Source organism: Phascolarctos cinereus, unplaced genomic scaffold (genome assembly GCF_003287225.1).
Source record: "Phascolarctos cinereus isolate Bilbo 61053 unplaced genomic scaffold, phaCin_HiC Scaffold_4;HRSCAF=312, whole genome shotgun sequence".
Taxonomy (NCBI): domain Eukaryota; kingdom Metazoa; phylum Chordata; class Mammalia; order Diprotodontia; family Phascolarctidae; genus Phascolarctos; species Phascolarctos cinereus.
This window is the reverse complement of record NW_027555847.1, coordinates 269,446,637-269,465,379: the sequence shown is the minus strand read 5'-3', so window position 1 is coordinate 269,465,379 and position 18,743 is coordinate 269,446,637. Positions and strand designations below refer to the sequence as shown.

General features: G+C 37.8%; 1 protein-coding gene across 4 annotated transcripts in view; it reads left to right on the top strand.

Annotated features, from left to right (window-relative positions):
* The first annotated feature begins 4,843 nt into the window (after positions 1 to 4,843).
* SLC24A2 (solute carrier family 24 member 2) overlaps positions 4,844 to 18,743 on the top strand; it is a 299,391-nt gene continuing 285,491 nt past the window's right edge. For 3 of the 4 annotated variants that reach the window (XM_021004590.2, XM_021004591.2, XM_021004588.2), the window contains exons 1-2: positions 5,097 to 5,356; positions 7,539 to 8,639. In XM_021004590.2, the coding sequence (XP_020860249.1) occupies positions 7,701 to 8,639 (939 nt within the window). In that variant the 5' untranslated portion in view covers positions 5,097 to 5,356; positions 7,539 to 7,700. Of the gene's footprint in view, positions 4,964 to 5,096; positions 5,357 to 7,538; positions 8,640 to 18,743 lie in introns of those variants that run through there. The other variant, XM_021004589.2, reaches the window with a different exon arrangement.

Here is an 18,743-nt window from a genome sequence, read left to right as displayed (position 1 = left end):
TTTACCTTTCAGCCATTTTTGGCAGCTAAAGGATGCAGTGGGTAGAGTGCTGGCTATGAAGTCAGAAAGACCTGATTTCAAATCTAGTCTCAAACACTTACTAGCTATGTGACCCTAATCAAGTTTCTTAACCTCTCTCTGCTTCAGTTTCCTCAGCTGTAGAATGGTGACAATAATAATAATAATAATAATAACACTTACAGGGTTGTTGGGATGATGAAATGAGATAATATTTGTACAGCCTGACACATAGTAGGCATTATATGAATGCTAGCTATTATGAATGTTATTGTCTGTTGTTATTGCTATTATTATTTAGCTGACCCACAAGAGGGAAGCAGGGGGAGATGAGGACTAGGTATAGAAAATGTGGAAATATTAATAATTCTGCTTATATTTGTCAAGGAATTTAAGATTAAACTATTAGTAACAATAGAAGTTGTAGATTATTTTTGTTGCTTATAATGACATAAGCCTTCCTCATTCTCAGGCATCCATTTGGGTAGTCAAAACTCCCATACAAATCGATTAATTAGAAATCAGCTTCAATTGAACCAGCACACGTGAACAGTATACACCTCATACCAGAGCTGAGATAATAATGTTATAGCCCAAGACACACACACACACACACACACACACACACACACACACACACGCACGCACACACCACACACACACTGTAAGACATAAAAAATTGTCCTAGCAGTAAAAGGTTATTTTTAGAGCAACATATCTGTGTGTTAGAGATAAAGACTGGACTTATGATTTGATTGTAAGCTCCTTGAGAACAGGTCTTATGTAATACCTATTTTTACCCCCTGTGCAGCGTACAGCTTCAGAGCACAGTGTTTTACATGTACTTCAATGCTTCTTTAATAATTCCACTAGTGTAAGCACTCCTTTTATTTCTTTTTATACTGCCCCTGTCCTTACATAAAGTATTTACATAAGGCGACTATTTTTGTTGAATTAAATTAAATTAGTATCCTTTACAGGAAAAGAGATAGGTATTGGACTTCTGATTTCATTTGAATGTGTAACTCCTAGATGATGAAACTCCCTCCCCAATAAGGTTGACATCTTTCCTGAAATTCATAGTCAATATTACACTGTTGCCTAAAGCACAGCTGCTATGTGTCAGAGGTAGGATTCGAACCCAGGTGTTCCTGACTTCAAGGTCAGCTCTCAATCCACTATGTCACATTGCCTTACAGGGTCAAGCCAATAAAAATGAAGTTGGTAAAATTTGTCATTGGCACCCTTCTTTGATTTCGGTATGACCTTGTCACCTTGGAGTACAACAGAGCAAATCTACCAATCTCAGTTAAAGTTGTTATCTTAATGATCTGATTCTGAGTGTATTAGGAAGGCTCTTTGCTTAGAAAAAAAAAATTATCTCCCTTATACTTCTGGGAATGCCAACTGAAAACCCAAAGGAATACATCTCTAACGGCAAAATTTCTGGCACTCTAGATATCATTTGGGGATACAACTTTGGAAGATGAGATTTTTTTTCTATGGCTTTACAATCATATCACACTTGTTTTTTCAAGACAGCTGGGCTCGGCCCCTTTACAAATTATTTAATTGGGTTATTACTTGTGGGTCGATTATGAAGGATAGTCATCGGTTAACTTAAGGACTGTTCTGTGCTTTGATCAATCTGCTATGACAAGGAAATTACGATGGGTTGGGCTTATCAGGAAAAGTTAAAAAAATGCAATTCATATACATTTATAAAATTCAAGCATGACTTTTTTACTAACAGGCATAAGTGGTTTTATAAACTAAGGAGACCTCCAGTTCAAACAAATGATTGCAGTTGATAATTGAAATGTAAACATTATTCTAATTAATGAATTCGCCAATAGCTTTTCCACATTTTTAGACAATAGCAAAAGTTTGGTCTTTAACCAAGAGAAGAGTTCAGATAGCAAATCACAATATTTGAGAGCAATTGCCAATTCATCCATCCATCCAGTCATCCATTTGTTTACTTGACAAGAAGTCATTAAGCAGCTACTTGATGTGAAACTCTATTGCTAGTACCTGGGGAAAATGTAAAGTTTAGGGGCAATAAGGTTCCTGCCCTCAAGGAGCTTTTAACCTCCTAGAGGGATAAGACAGGAATACTTGCTACCTAGGGCTATGGGGGAAAGGAGGTGCTATTCAAATAACTTTTACAAGTTCTTCAAACTCCTGGGGGAAAAAAGCTTTTGTGTTGGTTCTAAGCAAGATTTATTTACTATGCCTTAACCTTAATGAACTGGGCATTGGATGCGGTTCCAGTAGCAGAGCAACCAGAGCTTTGTCCCAGGGCACCAATATTGAGAGTACACTCACGGTACTTATACTACTTGTGAAATTTAGATGATTGATTGTTGATTGAGTAACAGTGAAGAGTTTTAGTAATCCCTGTAATCAATTTCTAGGGCTTAAATTTGGATTTATTTTGTATAGTCCTTGGTAGAAAAGTTTGTGACTATGTACCCAACTGAAACTGGTCCTGCCTCTTTGGATGGATGATGATTCACTCTGGTCAGGAGATGTTTTTCCTAGGGATGAGTCTCTCCGATATAGGGGGCATATATGGTTGGGAACTTTGCAGGGGATGTTCAACTCTGCATTTTCCCTATGGCTATGGGTTTTGAAGGCCCACATTTTCAAGTCAGCACAATTATGGACCAATCACAGGTTTGGTTTAGTTGGCACTTAATTTAGTTGACATTATGTAGAATACTTATGTAACCAAACTGTATAAAAGCCTCTCTATCAAGTGTGTTTTTGGCCACTGAAGGACCCCTGACTTCTATTACTGGCAATTGTTAGCCTTGCTAATAAATAGATTATGCTCAAACTTTTGCACTTCATCTTCTTTTTAAGCCTAATTTTATGGCGACATATTTCAGCAACATTGATATGACCGGGACACCAGAAAAGCTTAAAACTTTCAGATTTAAGGGTTCATTTCATGCTACTTGACCTGGGTATGTTTGTTGGTTGGTTTATTTGTTTTGTTAGGTTTGACAATTGCTAATTATGACTCTTCCTGGTAGTATGTTGACCATTACATTGTATATAGAGCTGAAAGGAATACCATTTGTTACATGTGTATGAGATTCATAACAGAAAGTTAGAGACAGAAGAGGCTTCAGAGATTATCCAGTCCAGTAGTTGGAAACCTGAGACCTGAAGACTCTGGTAGTTTAGAAGTTATTGAAAGAGATGCCTGAGTTTAAATTTGCACCAAGCATTGTCATTTATTTAGTTCTAACAAATATTCTACATGTATCAGCATGATAAACAAGCAAGCCAACCTTCTGTGGATTCACTAAATATGTCTCCCATACAGACATATTACTATTTATCCAATATATGTATATGGAGGTGTGATTAATAAAATAAATAATTTAGTGCCAGTACAAATTGTGCCACTAAATTTCATTTAGGAGAAAACAAAAACAAACTGGAAGAAGAAAACCATTTTAGTTCAGTACAATTAATATTATGGATTGTTTGACAAGGATTTAGCATATATTCATCTATTTTACAGTTAGTTTAATTTTGAAGAAAGGTTGGGGGGTTTTTTGTGTGTGTATGTGTGCATGTGTTTTGGGGGGATGGTCTCTACTTCGTATTTTTAAAATGGTGTAGTTAAAATATGCTAACAATAGGGAAATACAGTCATCTTTTTCAGGAGGTAAAAAAGGAAACAATCAGACAATAAACATTAAATACCCACTATGAGTCAGGAACTCTGCTAAGCTACAGGAATACAAAAAAAAAACTGAACTAAAACCAAACCAAATAAAATTCTCAAGTAGCTCACAGCTTAATGGAGTAGCTCATAGTCTACCAAGTTAAAAGAGTTTGGAGATGGAAGAGAGTGGAGAAGGGCAGTTGCATACATGTAGGTGAAAAGGCTATAAGGCTATACCATGATTAGACAAACTACTTGGGCTCTGACAAGGTAAGAAGATTCCAAGACACCCTCCATAATTATTGACACTAACTAGTCTCAGATTTATGTGTTATGTTGGGGAGGGGTGGGCAGGGCAGTATCTTTGTAGTAAGTTTTGTCTTTCTGTTTGGCACTATATTCCCCACTATGCAACTTGACCTTGGTCCCCTAGCAAAAATGCGGGGGAATAATAAGATTTTTCTCTAGGGAGGATTCAGACTAGAGGAACTTAACATGACTACTGCTCTCAATTTAGTTTATTTTTTTTTTCTGTGACTGTCCTAGTATTATAAGGAAAGAGCCTTGGAAGTTACCAAGTTAAAGGGCCTCATTTTGCAAATGTGAAACCTGAGGCAGAGAACCTTAGTCCATGACAGAACCCAGCCCTCCTGACTCATTCATTCCAGGGGCTCTTTTTCACTACTCTAATGGCTTAACCATTTATTATACAGAAGAAAAAACAGAGGCCCACAGAGGTTGCTATTTTTCTGAGGTCACACAGCTAGTTAATGGACTTTCTTATCCTTTAAGATAATCCTGCATTTCATCGGATCACAGGATAATAGAGCATAGATTTAGACCTGGAGAGAACCTTACAGGCCATGTAGTCTAAAGTCTAACCCCCTCATTTTATAGTTCAGGAAACTGGAGCCCAGAGACATTGTGACTTGCCCAAGGTCATACATGCAGTAAGTGGCAGGAAATGGAACTTGAAAACAATGATTCCAAATCCATTAATTAAAAATAAAATAAAATAGCTACATTCTAAAATACAATGGGGGGGGGCTTATTTATTTATTTATTTTACAAAATAATGCTAGGATGACGTCAGGGAGTTGGCAACACTTTTCAGCCCCTGGCAACCTGGGACAGCGCCGACTGACTGCCCAACACATAAACCTGTCTGGTTCCCACTCGCTCCCCTCCCGTTCCCCAAATCTCCACTGCAGAGACAACCCCGCAAGAGACTGCTGCAGTCGCTCCAGCTTCCAATCCCCGGTGAGTGATCAGAGGGATGGAGAGACATTCAGAAGGGAGAGCCTGCTACAGCACCGCTGAACCCAGCATATAGGAGAGAGGGAGGGGCCAGAGGGGGCGGAGGGAGCAGCTTGGCCAGGGTGCAGCATTGGTTGCGGCTACCGCTGGTCAATCTCATCCCGGAGATTGTCCTGGGGCTGGGAAGAGACGCCTTTTTAAGAGAACCTGTGCCTTTACGGCCAGACCTCTGAGAAAGGAATGGAATAAGTGGGAGGTGGAGAAAAGGAAGGGTGGAAGAGAGGGGGGGGGAGAGGGAGAGGGAGAGAGAAGGTGAAGGACTATTCTAGAGGAAAGCAAAAGGGAATAGAGGCTGCACTTCCACTGATGCTGGAACGGGAGCGAGCCTAGTGCCGGGTAAGTATGAAGCTGGAGACTCGCCTTGCCTGGGCGCGGACTCGCCACCTTGGGGGGGAGGGGGGTGCGGCGCGGGGGCGGAGGAGGTCGGGGAAGCGGTCACAACCGCCTACTCTCCGGGAACCCATCTTCTTGTCCATAGCTCCTTCCCAGGAGTTCGAGCCTCACAGGTGGTTCAAATGTGGGAGACATTGGGTGGGGGTTGGGGGCTCTTCTCTCCCCCCAAAAAATAGTTGGCAAACTCTCTCCCGTCGCCAGATGTCTTCCGGACACCCAAAACAGAACCTCGATTATCCTCTACCCTCCTATGCACAAAACCCTAACACCCCAACCTCACCACTTCGGGAGATGGTGTAGCTAAGGTTATTAAAATCAAACCTAAGGAAAGCCGGCCAAAGCAGGAGACCCCAGTAAGAAGCAGCTGGCTACTTTGATAAAATACCTGACAAGCTAGTCAATTGCAGGCCGATTGGCAACCCACACTCACTCACTTCGCTGGTTCCGTCCCTGTGGGAAGAGTGAGGGACACAGCTGCTTTTGGAGAGGGCAATTGGAGGTTGGAGGAACAAACATTTAGCATCCTCCAACACAACACAACACAACACAACACACACACATCAGTTCCCAAAAGATTTGATCATAAAAATATAATGCTTGGTCGGGTCTCCAGTTCTTCATCTAGAATGGAGCTTGTTGGCTGGCTGTTTTTGTTTCTTTTTTGTTAGACTGACAAGGGAAAGTTTGAGACCCTGTCGGGCAAAGTTACAAAGTTGTGGTGAGGTCTGTGGCGCACTTTTGCGAGTGGGTGCAGCTCTCTGCACAGGAAAGAAAACAGAATAGTACACTGGAGAAAGGGATGGAGAGTGGGTTTGCAAAATACCTGGCCTGAGCTGGGATTGGGTGGAGTAGGAGCTGAGCCCTGAGATTTCAGATCAGTTCTGATGTGTCTGAAGCCTTAGCCCTTTGTGACTGCCAAGCCCTACCATCTAGAGTCAGTCCAGGAATATCCATGATTAATTGGGCTAATAATGGGGGTAGCAGCTCTATTTCCCTGATTTGTCTCAGCCTGCTCTGAAAACTTGAGTCCAGACTACTCTTAATGTTTAGGATGTCTTTGGCTCCCTTATACTTGAGGTATTCTCTATGGATGCCTCTAAAGTGAGATTGTTGATTTGGAGAAATATTCTTTTAAAGGGTGTTCGTTTTTAAGCTGCTTTGTCAAATAACTCTTAGATCTCCTGTTAAGTGAAAGCAATAGAAAATTTTGCTGTTATAGTTAATCTATGCTCAGTTGCACTTTGCAAACTGTATTTTTGCTAAATGTTTATGGAAATGAATGCAGAGCTTATCTAATCAAAATGTTTACAAAATGCAGATTTGACAACCAGTGGCAGTTAGCCTCCTTATGGAGTTGACTTTCATTTCAATCAGGCATCAAGGTTTGATTTTAAATCTTTTCTATTCTTCAGCAAGTCTGAAGATTACAAAATAAAAGCTTTCAGTGTAAGCATCTTTATTTGGTCATTAAATCTGGACACATTCCTCTAAACTTAATGTTTAAAAGGCATATTTTCTCATCCACAAAATATGCCTGATTTGATAAAGAAAATTCACATGCTATGAAAATTTGCGTTGTTGAATCAATGATCAACATCATCTCCAGCCCTACCCTCCCATATCTATTCAAATTTATTTATAAATAATGGGTAAGCTTTAGAAATTCTTGCTCTTGGATTGATTTGTTGTTGTGATTGCCCCTGAGTTCAGAATTGTTGGATGTGTGCAATCACATAACCACATAGTATAATATGAATAATTATTAGTAGTGCATTTTACCACTGTGGCACATTCTTACATAGTTTTCCATTTCTGGGAAGCTTCTCACTTGTGCTGCAATATTGGATGCTGAAAGATAAGAGAGAGGAGTAATTTATCTTTGAGAGATTTAAAAGGACGTGATTACTGATAGATCCACCTGATTTTTGTTGCTGGTTCCCATTTAATGTTATAATTAACCAGACATTACTGGAGATAATGAAAATCTTATTTTTTTTGCTTATGTCAATTGTGTAAGATTTATTTCATTTAGCATTTTATCATTTGTGCAGAATTGCTTTTTAAAAGTCAGTTGTTTATGTTTAATATTATTACTGTTAACTTATCATTTATATTCTTTTTAAAGCATAAATGAAGAGTGGTTTTCACATGAAATAAAAAAGCACTTGATTGTAGAAGAACATTGCAAGCACCATTTTTAACCCAAAAAATATCAGGAAAAAGTATGAAAGAGCAATCTGATTGATCCTCAAACCTGGAAACCACCATATCCACTGGAAGACACAGAATGGCCCTGCAACAAACCTTCACCACTAGATTTCTTGAAGAATGGTGCTTGGATAAATCACTGTCTGGCTGCAGGAAGCACCAGAATGTCTGGAAAAAACTGAGACAAATACGCATTGTAGGGCTCTTCATGGGCATAATGGCCATTTGCACGTTCTCACTTTCAACTAGTGCCTTTTTCAAGATAGAGACACACAGCACAGATCGGGCCAACAGTTTAGGTCATTCAGAATTAATGTCTGGATACCATCTAAGAACTCTGCTAGACTTAAAGGAGAAGGTTCAGGATGGTACTCCAGAGCCGCTTCCTGCAAAGTATGAAAATGCAACGGAACATCCTCAAGGAGACTACCCCAGAGACCTCTTTTCCCTTCAGGAGCGAAGAAGAGGTGCAATAATTCTCCATGTCCTCGGAATGATCTACATGTTCATTGCCTTAGCCATAGTCTGTGATGAATTCTTTGTTCCTTCTCTGACTGTCATCACTGAAAAGCTGGCCATTTCTGATGATGTAGCGGGGGCAACTTTCATGGCTGCCGGGGGCTCAGCTCCAGAACTTTTCACATCTCTGATAGGAGTCTTCATAGCTCATAGCAACGTTGGCATTGGCACAATTGTAGGCTCAGCAGTATTCAATATCCTGTTTGTTATTGGGATGTGTGCGTTGTTTTCAAGAGAGATCCTAAACCTTACCTGGTGGCCACTCTTTAGGGATGTCTCATTTTATATTGTTGACTTGATCATGCTTATAATTTTTTTTCTGGATAATCACATCACATGGTGGGAGAGCTTGTTGCTATTAACAGCTTATATTTGCTATGTGACTTTCATGAAGTTCAACGTTCAGGTGGAAGCATGGGTGAAGCAGCTGCTAAATAGAAACAAAGTTGTGAAAGTAACTGCAACCACATCAGCAGCAGCAGCAGAGAATGATGCAAAGGTTGGTTGTGCATTCTTTTTTCTCTTTTTTATTCACTTAGACCAATATTCTTTTGCAATTTCAAATCTGCCATTTGTGAAATTGTGGTAGAGTCATGGGTCATGGTAGATAATATGCAGTGCATCATGAATAACAAGTGAGCCAACATATCATTATATAACCTTCTGATCTGGACATTAGCCTCTCAGGTCACCCAGAGTTGCAGATGTGGAGGTGCCAGTAGAAAAATTGCACCCTCACATTCTGCCTCCCCTCCTTTCATGACCTTGTGGATGTGGCTATGGCAGATGCCCTTGAAAGACAGGGTCTGCACTAAGGGGTAGTGAATGGTGAGTAAGAGCTGAGCCAATAACCCAGTTGACAAAGTAGTTTCATGTAATAGTCTTGCAAGAGTATGATATGTTCTATGTAGTCATGAGCTAGCAGCTGTTATGACCTCAGATACTGGGAAACTAGAAATTACCCAACACAAACATAGGGTTATAAAAAAAAGTAGGTTCACATGGCTCATAAGGATGCAGCTGTCTAACACAAGACAAGGATATATATTGAATTTATGGCCAAATGTTCAACTTTATCCTATTCCATCATGGGGACAAATGCTGGAGTGGCAGCTGATGGAAAGCAGCTTACATCGAGTAAGGGATCCACCAGGTTTTGAGGAGGCAGAAAGCTTTGTATAGGGTCATGGGGTTACCAGGAACCATATCACCAACACAAAACCTTCCATTATATATGAAACAAAGAAACGTTTATGTTCTAGCTATCAGCATGGTACCATCTAGCAGCATTCTCTAATCGTGGCTTACAATACAATACTATTTGCTTCATAGCTTAGGACTTCCCCCCTTAAAATTCTTCCTGCCTCATAGGGCCTACTTAAGTACAGGTATGGCCTATTATGTATTTATCTATTGTGGTACATCTGGAAGACAACATGGACTCTAGAAGATCTGGGGTTTAAGGCTTGTCATTGACGTATATTGACTTTGTGACCATGACCATCCTGGTGTCCTAAGCAACTCTCTGAAAGTCTAAGTCCCAGAACAATTGCTTATCTACACTGGTAGAAAGAATCCCTTGCCCCACCCTCAATCCAGTTCTATAGACCAAGGAAATCACAGATCTGGACTAAAAAAATAATTGGATATATACTATACTTCATTTACAACATTCGTCTCAGAACAGAAAATGAAATATTTGTTAGTATTGATCATTTAGAAATCACTAGGACAATCTTAGCATCTGCCTTCTCTCTAGACATTTGAAGGAGTAGTGGTTATTAAGATTTTGTATGTAGTGTTTATGTCAAAATATTCATGTGAATAGCCTTTCAGATTGTAATGCAGTAGTGTGGGGGATTCATGGTGTGGAAATTCCCATCACCAATGTTGATCTCAACTGATCTATGGGTTAGTAGCTAAGCCTTAGGCAAGTTTTTTTTTTAGATACATAAAGGTCAAGAGACTTGACCAGAGTCACACAGCTAGTTAATGTCAGAGGTGAGTTTTTAACTCAAGTCATCCTGAATCCAATTCCAGCATTCTATTCTCTACATCAGCTTTATCCATTTTTTTTCTATCATATACCCTATCAGTAAAAAAAAAAAAAATGGGAATATACCCCCAATAGATGTAATTACTTACTTTTAAACTATATACATGTTCTACTTTCCTAATAGAAAACTTATACCAAAATAGTAATTTTAAAGATGACTTTTAATCATAGGCCAGTGACATGGGAGCAGGGAAGTGACATGGAGAGATTGGTATTTTAGGAAAATCCCTTTGTAGCTGTATGAAGGATGGATTGGAGAAGGGAAAGATTTATGGTAAGGAGACTGATTGAAGGCAGTTACAGCAGGCCAGGTGAAATGTGATGGGTACCTGGCCTTAACTGGTGGCTGGGATAGGAGAGAGAAGGGACAGGTGTGAGAAATGGTAAGGTAGAACCATTAAGATATGGCAATTGATTGGATGTGTGGGCTAAGGAAGAGTGGAGTCAAGGATAAAACTGAAGTTGTGAAGGTTACTGGAAAAATAGTGTTGGGGGCAGGGGTAGGCAGAGTAATCATATCTGAGATTCAGATTACAACACATCCATGCCTACACATCCTTTGCCGTTTACTAAGTACCACTCAAAATAAAAAGGGGTTAGGTAGAACTCTTACTCACCACTCACTGACCCAAAATGTAGATGCAGTGTTCCAAGGGTGCCTGCCAAAGCCATAAGGTATCTGAGGGCACAGGATAGGGATAGAATTTCACTAAAGGCACCTCCACAGCTGCTGCTGTTAGCTAGTAAGTCATAGATCAGTTGAGATCAACATGAAAAATGGGAATTTCCACACCATGAATGCCCTACACTACTGAATTATAATATGAAAGGCTATTCACAGGAATATTTTGGCATAAACATTACACACAAAATCTTTATAACCACTACTGCTTTAAATGTCTAGAGAGAAGTGAAATGTCCATAAAGACTAATGCCCAGTTTGAAAGGGTCAAGATCAGGAATTTGCACAACATATGTAGGAGATTGGTGGAGGACAAGGGTGTTTTTGCTGGAGTGATCATAGGGAGTGACTCAACTTTCCAGCCTCCAATTTGTTTCTCACACACCCACTGGGGTGAGTCCAGGCCTCTTGAGATAAGGCAATGGGTTCCCACTTTGCAGAACACTTCTCTATACCGTGATACCATTTGGCAGCCTAGTGGGAGGCATTTCAGCATAGTGGAAAAAGTGCTAAAGTTAAAATTAAAGTTGAAATTAATATTAAAGGTAAAACTATGGTTCCAATCTCACCTCTGCCACTTAGTAACTGTGTAATCATGAGCCAATCTCTTGACATCTCTGAGTCTGCTTGTCCTCCTCTGTAAAAATGGAAACACTAATAACTACATACCTGAGAGTTGTTATGAGAAATGGATGGACATTTCATATTTTTAGTGCAATTTTTAAGTTACATGAGAATTATCAAGAATTAGCTCTTTAAAAGGTGTTTTGGGAGAGCATTATACTTTTTATCAATAAGGCCACATCGCTGTACCTTTTGAGTAAGTCAACCATGGTATGATAGATTTGATAACAGTTTGGCACACAAGTCCTCTTGCCCTATGTAGATGAACTTCTATTGGGCTGGCTAGAAAGTAATCTGGATTCATAAAAACACATTGTAATCATTGAACTGTGCTCGAGGCTTCTGCTATTCAATGATTTGTTTGGATATTTTATAATAAATATGTCCTAAAATATAATACTGTATTTTATTAACATGGGTCAGGCAATTTCTCATATTTTAATGGTCAGTCTGACCTGCAGGCAGAAAGGGATTGCGGAACAGGTAAACATAGTACAGGAAAAGTAAATTTATGAAATTATTTTGCTACAGAATTACATTTTATGTACTGAAATGTGGTTATGGAGATTTAGAGACCAACACAAATATATTGAGGCTGGTTTTAAACAGAGAAGCAAATACATATGCAGAGTTGTCATACCAGCATCTGGGTGAATTTTTATGTATACATAAACAAATGTTAGCATAAGGGTGGGATTTTATCACAAAGAAAATAATAAGAATATTTTATTGAATTTACATAAGTCCTTGCCAGTAAAATATAACAACCACTTTTGCAGATGTCACAAAATGGTGGTGAAGAACAGAAATGACACTGATGATAATTTTCTTTTCCTGAAGTGATCACATGTATTTGACAGGCCCCAGTTTGTATGTATAATGAAGCCTGTGAAATGGTCATGTTAATTCTAATTTGCACTGTATGTTTCCATTGAATCAGAATCAATGACCATATTTCATATAGTCATAATTTTGAAATGTGTGAATTCAAATACATGTGATCACTTCAAGAAGTTCATTATTCACACTAGTCAGAATCTTCTTGCTATCAAAATCTGTTTCTCTTCAGAAAGAGATTATAACCTGAGTAGACACATGTATTGTTTCATTTGACCTTCACAAGGGCTTTGTGAGGGAGGTAAAGTTTTGCCATCTTCATATTAGAGGTAAAGCACTCAGAGGCAAGTGACTTAGCTAAATTCACAAGCTAGTGAGTAATACAGCTCAGACTAGAAACACTACAGTGTATAACCCATAAATATTGTGTCATAATCAGTCATTTCACAAGTATTCATTTTTAGCATATTTGACTCCCAACAAAATGGTAGTTTTGGTGATTTGCATTAACAGGCAGGGAGCAGAGAGAGACAGAGAGAGACAGAGAGAGACAGAGACAGAGATCACAAAGCATGAGAAAATTGTAATGGTTAGTGATTGAGTGTGTGGAATGAGTACCCCTCACATCATGGAGGTGATCATAAATCACCTATGAATGGTTCTTCTTGATATGGGTACTCCTTCCAGTGGTGCAGATTACAATAAGGACTGTAGTATTTTGTATTCTCTGCATCTTACAGTCAATCATGTGACCATAAAGATGTCATCTCTCATAGAACATCATTTTTGAAAGCTTGGGTGATCCCTTCATCAAGGATACCCACAATACATGTATAGGTAGTCCATAAAGTTACATTGATATAGAAATGAGAAAGTTGCTATATGGGTCAGTAGTTACTGATATTTTCTTGATTACCTTATTTTTCCATACTAATGATCTTTTCCAATCATTTCCAATCCCTTCTCTCAGATAGTTTGATCCTTTGGTGTCCTGAAAAGCCTCTCAATCTCTAGTATGGATCTCCTCTGTATATATCTAGTGTAGTCTAGTATCATTTTTTCCTCATGTGACACATTGGAGACAGTGATGTTAAAGTTCAAATGTGGTAGTTTCACTGTCAATAAAGGAAAGAATAGTTTATTCTAATACCCAGGCAGCTAGGTGGACCTAGTCAGGAAGAATGAGTTCAAATCCAACTCTCAGACACTTACTAGCTATGTAACCTTGGGCAAGCCACTGAGCTTCTATCTGCCACCGTTTCCCCATTTGTAAAATGGGGATAATAATAGCACCCAGAGTTGTTTTAAGGATAAATGAGATATTTGTAAAATACTTTGAAAACATTAAAGTGCTATGTAAATGCTTATTATTGTTATTACTATCTTCACAGATCTTTCCCATTTCTGTGTATCTGTTGCCCTCCTTCCGGTTTTATAAATTGCTCTTGGCATGATCTGTCTAAATTGTGTCTTTTGCCAATCTTTCTGTAAAATACTTTGATATTTCAACAAATTCATGGTCTCACGAGTGGGGGAGCTCTTTGCAAGTCATCTGATTCACGTCCATATCTTTCCATACATGAACTACCCAATGTGGTGGAGACCTTCCTCTGGTTGTCTTAATATTTTGTAAATACCAGTGAAGCCCTTGAATTTTGCATCTGTTATCCTTCACTGTCAATATATGACTTCTCTTCCATTATTACTTGTCTAAGTGTGTGTTTATTTGTGTACAGGTGGGTCTATTTCTGTCTACATATACATATCTGACAAGTGTGTCAGTGCATACCAAAATATTAGAGCTGAAAAAGGCCTTGCAAGGTCATCACCATGATGCAGTGATGCTTATTTAAGAAAAACATCTTTTTTAAGCACTCTCAAAACAACTTTATCAACACCATATACAAAACAATGTGCTAGATACAAATAAATCTTATCTGCTCATTAAAGAAGTCCTATGAGGAGTCTAACTTGAAAATCTCTTAATGGGGATTTTTCTTTTTATCAGATTTTTAAAAAAACAATAAAATAGCATTTTTTAATAAAGTAAGTCAGAATTAAGATTTTTACTAATTCAAATCGACCATTCTCCTTAGTTATGCCAAATTTGCTATATTCAGATATTCCATTTTTACATGGAAATTTTATATGTAAATGCCATTTTTAATTTTAATGTGAAAATAGATGAGAAGAAAATCACAATGCTTTTTACTTTCCCAGCATTGCATATCACTAATGGATGAGATATATCAATGATTTTATAGCTCAAGTACATATTTTCTTTTGCAAGTCATGTTCTAAGCTTAACTTTTAAGGAAATCATTTCATCATTGTTAATTCCTTTGATAGAGATGTAAATATATTATCAATATTAGCGGCATCTACATATTGCCTTAAGGGTTATAGAATGTTTTCCTCACAGCAATCATGTGAGGTAGGTACTGCAAACATCATTAATCTCATTCTACAGATGAGAAAATTGAACTTCTGAGAGTTTGTGACTTATCCAGGGGCACACATAATGTTACAAATGTTGAGTTGGGATTTGAAGATAGATCTCTCCTGACTCCAAGTCCAGGGCTCTTTCTAGGATATGCTTCTGCCTGTATATTAATTGGAATTAGCTTGCACTCAAAATAAGAGTAGAAAAGCAAATCAAAGATACGTTTGTGTTCTTACCTGATATATTTGCTCTTCTTTAAAAGTGCAAGTAAACATTCATGTATTTTTAAGTTAAAAATTGCATAATTGAGAGGTAACATGACATCCTAGAGAGACCCCTGGATTTAAAGTCATCAGAGAACTAAGTTCAAACCCACTTCTGACATTTACTAGTCACATGAACCTGACCAAAATACTTAATTTCACTGAGCTTCAGTTTCTTCTCTGGTAAAATGTAGGTAATAGTAACCATAGATTTTGCCAAACAGCACCATGAGGATCAAAAGAGATATTGTATATAAGATAATTTTATAAAACATAAAACACGTTTAAATGTCAATTATCATCATTATCATTATGTTGCATAAATTTTTATCATGCTTTGGGAGCTTTGTAGAAGTCTGCCCCAAAATGAACATAAGATGTACTGCAGCATTATTTTTTTTAGTCTATACATGTTTGGGCAGCTGTCCTGCTTCTCTAGTTGTTAATGTTGGCCTGTAGCCAAATAGGCTGCCTTTGGATCCAGAATTCACTACCCTGTGGCATTAGCTGGTGGACAGTCAGAAGATAAATTCTAAGCTAATTGCTTCCCTCAGTTCTGAGGTCCACACTGAGAGAAATGTTCTCTATAAGCATGTAGAATGAAAATTGTTGTGTATATAAGGGCTATTTGTATAAACATTGTAGCAGCTCCTTGCCTTATCTTTTGGATCCTCAAGTAAGATATGCTGAAAGATAGTTTTAGAGACTCCTTAATCCATATAGTGTAGTGAAAACAAGATAATATTTGAAATTAGAGAACCTGGATCTGAATCCTGGCTTTATTACGTACTAGCTACGTGACCTTGGGCAAATTATCTAACCTCTCTGGCCTTCAGTTTTCTCAGCTGTAAAATTAAAGAGTTGCCCTAGATAGTCTCAAAAGCTCCTTCTAGCTCTAAATTTCAGTAGTATTTATTAAAGCACTCACTGTTTAAGTCTCTATGCATTATAAAAAAAAAAAACTTTAGAAAGACTCCTTACCCAAAGTTTAAAAACAAATGTTAAAAATTGTTTTCACATGCAACTGGGAAATAAGATATACAAGTAATGGGGTACAGAAATCTATCCTTCCCTACAGAAAAATAGAAGGGGAAGGAGATAAGAGAAGGAAGGGTGATAGAAGGGAGGGCAGATTAGGAGAAGGGATATTCAGAATGTGCACCATCTTGGGGTGGAGGGAGGGCTGAGGTGGGGAGAAAATTTAGAAATCAAAATCTTGTGGAAGTGAATGTTGAAAACTAAAAATAAACAAATTAATAGAATTTTTTTAAAAAAGAAAGACTTCTTGGGAAAATAAGAAAGAATGCTAATTTCATTCATTTTAGTAAGTTTTAGTCTCTTTTTTTTTTTGGTCCTGATGTATGATTTTATTGGTGCAATTAAAAAAATTCCCAGGAAGAAAATGCCATCATCCAATAATATTGGCAATGTTTCTACCACTTACAGTCTAAGAGAGCCATCTGGTACACTGAGAGGTTAAATAACATTCAGGGCCACATAACAAGTATGTTTCATAGGTAGGACTTGAATCCAGGTCTCCCTGACTTCAGAGTCCCTCTTAATCCATCTGTCTATCTACTATGCCACAGTGCCTTGAGGGAGAGTAAATGCCTAGTAAAAAATGTTTACTTATAATTTATCCAGTTACCACGAAGCCTGCAAATTAGATCAACTAGTATTTTATTAACTCTTCGGAGTTATTACGTCCCATTATTTCTTATTTCAAAATATCTCCTAGCTCCTTTAACAAGGTACATGAAACACATTAAATTAAAATGAATTAAGTTAAGTTTGTTTTAATAATTATTTGATAACTTTGTAATACCTTGATAATTGCATATATTCTGAAATTTCACAAAATCAGTACTAGGAATCATTTACAAGAGCCAAAAATTATGTGGCTATGGATGTTTATTTTATAACATTTATAACTTCCCCCTCCACCAAAAACAACAACAACCATATGGAGAGGTCAGATATTACATGGAAAAATTAAGGAATTATTCAAGTTTTTTGTAGCCCTGAAATTATTTTGTATTTATTTTTGGTTGAAATAAGTAGATTTTTAGTGTGAGCTTCGGAGTCTCTTTGCTTTGCAGCAACTTTTATTTTTAATAATATTTACTATAATATTTTCTGAAAAGTTTAGAGCTATCCACAACAGATCGTGGCTTTTTAACAGGGTAGGAAACCATTGTAGTACTATAGAATGTGATTTGGTTGAGTTTCAGTACACATAGAATGAGATTCTTTTGGGATAAGACTGTTGAAGTATCTATATGCTGTCCATATATTTGGTGTGGTAGAAGGTGTTTGGCTGGGAAAGCTGCTGTCCATGGTATTTTGCTTCTAGGGAATTGTGCTACAACCCGATCACTAGTCAGTCAGATTCTGATGAAAGGAAAAGGCAGGAGATTCTAAAGCTTTTAATTAAATGTGGAGGGTTGGTGGATCAAGTACCTTTAAATACAAGTTTTCTTTGATTTGTGCAATTAAAGTATACCTAAAACCTTTTACATAAACTAAATCTTTAAAAAAACAACTCATTATAAAAATGCTAAGGGAGCTAACCAGAGGAATTCTATAGTGAATGCTTGTCATAAAATTAAAAAATTCTTTTATAAAGCAAATAAAACCTTTTTCTATTGTGACATTTTGTGACCATTTGCATTTGTATAAACTTAGTTGAGACTGGGTATATTTATATAAGTTTGACTTCTGTCCCAAAGAACATTTGGATTTTAGTAAAATGAAAATATAAATTTTGAGAAAGGTAAAAACCTCCCCAGGGTAACTAAAAGTGTTCCTCCAATAAAAGGAATATGTTGCCTGTTTTCCTCAAAAGCATTACAATCTTGGCTCTTTTGAATGAAAATTGTTGGCTGGATAAGTGAGATAACATATTAAGGTATCTAGGGACATAGCACTGCAAAGTTGCCTTGCTTTCAACTACCCTCTCCTGACATTAAAACAAAAATAATCCTATAAACTGTTTCTGCTGCAGTGGTTCATGGACTGAAGGTCCCCTTTTGGAGCCCTCTGAAATGGGCTGAGAAGGCTTTCATAAATTTCAGTGCAGTGAATAATGGCTAGAGCCACAGTTGTTCTCTTTGACATTCATGTCACCTTGGTCTTTTCAACTTGAGTTGACACAAACCTTAGCGTCAAGATGTCTTTGTAGTACCTCACAGAAGGCTAAGAGCTCAGCTTCTTCATCTTTGTTAAAGATAGAACTAGAAAAAGTGAGCCTCAGTTTTAGCAAAAAGGATTCTAATTAAAGTCCTCATTTGCTCTGGCTACTGAGAAAGCAATTTCTTACATGACATGGGATTGCTGAAGGGATTAATTTCATTTCAATTCAATAAGCATTTATTAAGGGCTACTGTGTACCAGGTACAAAGACAAGGATGCAGAATGGTATAACGAAAGACTGACAACTTTGGTGCAGAGGACCTCAGCTCATATCCCACCACTAATGCTCACTACCTATGTGTCCTCAGGAAAGTCACAACCTCTCTGAGTTTCAGGTTCCTGATCTGTAAAATGGGAAGGGGTGGACTAGATGCCATCTAATCCATCCCTTCTAGTCTTAGTCCTATGAATCTATTACTTCTGCCCTCAAGGCATTCATGTTCTAGTAGGTGAAGGTTGGCAAGTACACAAGTAAATTAAAAATATGCAAATAATAATAACATTTA